This window comes from Puma concolor, chromosome E1 (genome assembly GCF_028749965.1).
Source record: "Puma concolor isolate L17-30 chromosome E1, mPumCon1.1.hap2, whole genome shotgun sequence".
Taxonomy (NCBI): domain Eukaryota; kingdom Metazoa; phylum Chordata; class Mammalia; order Carnivora; family Felidae; genus Puma; species Puma concolor.
Window position 1 is genome coordinate 30196417 of NC_141680.1, and position 6000 is coordinate 30202416.

Here is a 6000-nt window from a genome sequence, read left to right on the forward strand (position 1 = left end):
AATAAGTTAGTAAATTAAGGATAGAGTGATGGCAGAGTGGGGAACTCCCAGGACTCATCCCTCCAAAGAAACATTGAAAAGATGTATATACCAAAGAATAGAATTGAGAGTCCAGGAATAAATTCATACATTTATAGTCAATTTATTTATTTATTTATTTATTTAATTTATTTATTTTACAGTCAATTGATTTTCAAAGAACTCTTCAATGGGGGAAAATAGTCTCTTCAATGAATGGCACGAGGACAAGTAGATATCCACACAAAAAAGAGTAAAGTTGGATTGCTACCTTAAACCACATACAAAAATTAACTCGAGGGGCACCTGGGTGGCTCAGTAGGTTAAGCGTCTGACTCTTGATTCAGCTCAGGTCATAATCTCACAGTTCATGAGTTCAAGCCCTGCATCAGCTCCATGCTGACAGTGTGGAGACTGCTTGGGATTCTCTCTCTCCCTCTCTCTCTGCCCCTTTCGGGCTCATGCTCATGCTCCCTCTCTCTCAAAAATAAATGAATAAACTTAAACAAATAATTCAAAAAAGACCTAAATATAAGAGCTAAAGTTATAAAACTCCTAGAAAACTAGAGTAAATCTTCATGACCCTGGCTAAATCAGTGAGCACTCCCAGCACCCAGATAGTGACCCGTAAACACCATTCTTCACCAAAATTGCTTTTGGCAGGACTGTTTAGAGAAATACTTGATTCCAGAGCCAGAACAGGAAAATATAAGATAAGTGTGTGCATGACACTGTGCCAGAAAGTAAGGATGTGCTTGAAAAAGCACCTTGAGGGGCGCCTGGGTGGCGCAGTCGGTTAAGCGTCCGACTTCAGCCAGGTCACGATCTCGCGGTCCGTGAGTTCGAGCCCCGCGTCGGGCTCTGGGCTGATGGCTCAGAGCCTGGAGCCTGTTTCCGATTCTGTGTCTCCCTCTCTCTCTCTGCCCCTCGCCCGTTCATGCTCTGTCTCTCTCTGTCCCAAAAATAAATAAACGTTGAAAAAAAAAAATTAAAAAAAAAAAAAAAAAAAAAAAGCACCTTGAAGAGACTCCAACTGGCCAACTCTGGGACAAATTAGTAATAGATTATAACTCAATTGATTAAAAAAAAGGAAAATACAAGTCCACACAGATAGAAATAAACAAAAGAATAAACTGCAAGTTTGATAAAGAACCAGATATTGACATAGTCTCAAAGTACCTCCTCACAAAATATTTACTATTTTTCAAGAGAAAATGATAACAAAGATGAGAATCCTAACACCTCCTCAGTCAAGTAATCGAAGTGATAGGGCATTAGTAATGAGACAAAGCAACATCAGTCGCACCTCATAACATGCAATAAGAACACACAGCATGGCTTCTGGGATGTCCTTGAAAGAGTGACCAAAATGCATCACCTGAAGCTAATCACCCGAAATATCAGCCAAATCCAAATTTAAGGACATTCTACAGAATCACTGGCCTGTAATCTTTGAAAGTGCCAAGATAACCAAATTCAAGAAGCTCTTCCAGATTCGAGATGTCTAAAAAGACACAACAACAAAATGCAACATGTGATTTGGATCCAGCTTCTCTTTCTAGATGACTTTACTGTGATATTTGGCAAAACTTGAATGGAGGCTGAAAACTGGATTCTAGCAACATATTGTTACTGCAACAGTGTTGATTACTGTGTGGCAGTATCATAGGAAAACATCTTTGTAGAAAATGCATGTTCAAGTATTAAGGAATGGTGAGCATCAGATTGGCTACTGATCCTCAAGCCTTCAGGAAAAAACAGTCCTTCTACTACACTTGCAACTTTTCTATAAATCTCAGATTTTTCCAGAAGTTAAAATTTGTTTAAGTTAAGATAAAAGAAATATGTAGAATATCTTTCTGTCCTCTGGGTAAGAAGCAATTTTTTTTTTAAATTAGAGATCAATGAGTTCATATTGAAATGAAAGACTAATATATCCAACTACATTAAAATTAACACCACAGACAGAGACAAATCACAAACTGGGAGAAGGTATTGTATATAACATAACCAACAATTGATCAGTAATCAAATTATGTGAGAATTCCCACATTCACTAGAAAAAGTTAAGAGAAAAATTAACGAAAGGCATTCACAGGAAAAGTGAAAGCAATAAAAACATGGAAAGAACCATTAGGGAGGAGAGAAATGCAAATGATTACAGACTACAGAGAAAATATTTTTTACCCATGAAACTGGCAAAAATTAAGATGTCTCAGAATATCAACTGCTAGTAGGATGTGAATTGGTGGGAACACTTAGACACCACTTATGGACGTGTAATTTGGTACAACAGTTTTGGAAAACAATTTGGCACCGTTTTGTAAAGTTTTATCTTTGAAGATCTTAAAACCTAGCATTTCCATCTCTCTCTCTCTCTCTCTCTCTCTCTCTCTCTCTTTCACTCTCTCTCACTCTCCTTTTATAGAAAGAGCAAGAGTGGAGGAGAGGGGCAGAGGAAGAGAAAGAATCCTAAGCAGTCTCCACACTCAACTCAGGGCCCAACACAGGGCCTGATCCCAGAACCCTGGGATCATGACCTGAGCCAAAATCTAAAGTCAGGACGCTCAACCGCCTGAGCCACCCAGGCGTCCCAGCAATTCTATTTCAAGGTATGGCCCATAGCTCCTCAACATGGCAACTGGAGACAAATAAGGCAATATTCAAAATAGCACTGTTTTCAATAGCAAAACAAACAAACAAACCTGGAAACAACCCAAATAAGCTTAAAAATATAATGTTGAGTGGAAAAAGAAGTAAATCCAAGAATATTATGTCCAGTAGGATATTTTCAGAAAGCTCAAAATAAAACAAAACAGAATCAGTATATTTACTGATTATGTAAAAACGTGATAAAAGTGTTTTTGTAAGCAATAGGATGGCAAATGCAAAATTCAAGAAAAGAGTTTCATTGGGGGGGAGAGAGTGAATGTGAGGCAGAGGACCCTGTGGGTAGGTATAAGTTACTGGTAACTTCTATTTCTTAAATCAAGTAGTCTTTCTAGGAGCTCTCATAATGCTATAATGTTCTAGAACTTACATGTATTTTACACATAATCCTTTGTTTGTAACAATTATTGTTCTACACTGAAAATGTAATGCAGAAATAATCTGAACATTCATGATATTTTCAAATTTGAAAATAAAATAAAATCATCAAAAAAAGACTGGAAGAAAAAATATTTACATGGTTTGCCCAATGTTTTCTCACATGATTTTTTATTTGATTCTTATAATAAATTTGGGAGGTTTGGAGGTCAGATATTAATTTAAGCAAATTTATTGAAGAAGAAGTCATGAGGCCAAGAGAGGTCAAGTGGTTCATCCCAAGTCATCATCAGTTTGGTAAGTTATGAGTTAGAGATTTTCATTTAAAGCTTAACCTCTAAGTCTTGTGCTATTTCCACCAATCCAGACTCACACCAAAACAGAGTATTGGAAAAAGGGGTCAAAATAAAGAAGATACAATGCTCTTATGGAGAAATGGTGTCATAATAACAGGAAACTGTCCACCAAGAAGGCAGAAATGTGTGAGAGTGTGGCTTTCCAGAATGTTCCTATGAGAATATATCTTACTGTCATAGAAGAGTTCAAATCATCCATCACAAATACAAATAAGAATATTTCCTTGAAGACATGCCCCTGAATTTGTGCTCACTCTCTGTTATCTGTTTCATTCATGGGCATGCTGCATGGCCCTCTGAAGTTCAGCTCCCACCCTCTCCATGCCTCCCTCACCACACTGAGGAATTGCCACCAAACACTTCCAAAACACCGCTCAACCCATGAAAAAATACATGTCAGGAATAATCATAACAATGACAATAACCCTCACATAGGTTCTATGTAAGGTTGATAAAATATTCTTATACACGTTTGGATCTTATAACAAATCTGTGAGATTATTGGGACAGATATTGCTTTATGCCAGTTTGGTGAGGAGGAATCCATGAGTTCAAGAGAGGCCAGGTAGCATATCCAAGGTCAGCAGTCTGGTAACATATGGGTCAAGGGCTCCCAAGCTAAGGCTATGTCTTCAAGGTCTGTGCTTTCTCTAACACTCTGGACACAGGTCAAAAGGGGTGCTGGGAAGAGAAGTCAAAACACATAAACTAGAAGTGCCTTCGCTGGGGGAAATGCCCTCATCACAAGAGGAAACGACCCCCCAGGAAGGGGGAAAGAAGGGTGTAGCTTTCCGGAGTCATGAGAACACTTCTCAATGAGCAGGGGTTTTAGAAACCTGGCACAAACCTTAGCCACCAAAGGGGACTTTTCCCTTTTTCCCAAAAATCTGAGTCAGTTGCTTAGTTTCAAAACTCACTCACTTCTATGATGACCTCCACAACATATGCACAAGCTATGAAGATAGCCAGCAGACACAGTAGCTTTCCCTCCATTTTACAAATGGAAAACAAAGCCAGAGAGAAGTGACCCACTCATTGTCACTCCCTTTTACAAACCAGCCGGCGCCTCCCTAGTCTCTTCACTGCTGCCTGCACCTCCTGGTTCCTCAGGGTGTAGATCATGGGGTTGAGCATGGGGGTCATGACCGTGTGGCTGATGGACACAGCCTTGTCCATGGAGAAGGGGGTGAAGGGCCGGGCATAGAGGTAAATGCTTGGAATGAAAACCATAGACACCACGACGATGTGGGTGGTGCAAGTGGAAGCTGCCTTCCTCCTCGCCTGCCCAGAGTGGGACCTCAGCATCACCAGGATGACTGAGTAGGAGGTCAGGAGGAGAAAGAACCAGATGACATCCAGCAGCCCACTGTTGGAGATCATGAGGAACTCCAGGAGGGTGGTGTCAGTGCAGGCGAGTCTCAGCACTTGTGGGACATCACAGTAGAAGTTATCCAGGATGTTGGGGCCACAAAAAGGCAACGGGAGCATCAGAGCCAGTTGGGCAATGGAATGGACGAAACCTACCATCCAGGCTGTCACGACTAGTGCCACACAGAGCTGTGTGTTCATGATGGTCACATAGTGGAGGGGTCGGGAGATGGCAACAAGGCGGTCATAGGCCATGACTGAGAGGAAGAAGACTATGGCGCCTCCCAGAAAGTGGAAGAAGAAGATCTGGGCCATGCAGCCCTGGTAGGAGATGGTCTTCTTCTCAGAGAGGAAGTCCACCAACATCTTTGGGGCAGTGACAGAGGAGAAACAGAGGTCTAAGACAGCCAGATTTCGGAGCAGAAAGTACATGGGTGTGTGGAGCCGTGTGTCTGAGGTCACCGTGACCATGATGAGGAGGTTTCCCACGACAGTGGTGGTATAGACAAACAGGAATACCAGAAACAGGAAAAGCTGGAGCTCTCGAGTCTGTGAGAACCCCAGAAAGACAAATTCTGATACCCACGTGAGGTTCCCTGGTTCCATGGCGTCTCATCCATACACCTAAAGAAAATGAACCATAGGTATACATGCATGAAGTCACTTTTAGTGCTCAGGGCTCAGAGTTGTCCAGCTCCAGATGATGGAGCCTCATGTGTAGACCATATCACTAGGTGCTGATGAAATTGGCTTGTCTGTGGAGAGTTTACAAGTTGGTGCTGTCATATGCATTCGTGACATATCTTTAAAGCCATCCAGAGACATATGCAACCTGCCTTTCAAAGATTCCATGTGATACAATGGTAGAGAGATAGGTGGAGTCCAACAGAACATCAGTAGAATTTCAGGGCTTCTGCCTCCTTGAGATTTGACCTTGATTAAGCTACTTCATCTCTCTGGGTCTCAGTTTCCATGTCTGCAATATAAGAATTAAAACATCATCTTTATAGAATTGCCTAGGGGATTAAATAAAATAACACATGAAGTTCCTGGAACAGTGCTGGAAATAAATCACTCTGGCAATCACTCTTTTCTGGGTAGTTTCCTCCTCTAAATACATCCTCCCTTCTGCCAGTGTCAATACATTTTTCTAGCAATCATTTTTCATGCAACATTTAACCCATCCTCATTTTAATGGACTATTCCTGTG

The 6000-nt window shown here is 41.1% G+C and overlaps 1 protein-coding gene across 1 annotated transcript; it reads right to left on the reverse strand.

Annotated features, from left to right (window-relative positions):
• Positions 1-130: 130 nt before the first annotated feature.
• LOC112852193 (olfactory receptor 4D2) lies at positions 131-5791 on the reverse strand. Its single transcript, XM_086686867.1, has 2 exons — positions 1036-5791; positions 131-785 (listed from the first exon to the last, which is right to left on the reverse strand). The coding sequence occupies exon 1, from the start codon at positions 5394-5396 to the stop codon at positions 4461-4463; it is 936 nt and encodes a 311-aa protein (XP_086542993.1). The 5' UTR covers positions 5397-5791; the 3' UTR covers positions 131-785; positions 1036-4460.
• Between the last annotated feature and the right edge of the window lie 209 nt (positions 5792-6000).

What these genes read in the sequence shown, in the direction of transcription:
- LOC112852193 (XM_086686867.1), bottom strand. Translation starts at nt 5,396, where the DNA reads ATGGAACCAGGGAACCTCACGTGGGTATCAGAATTTGTCTTTCTGGGG.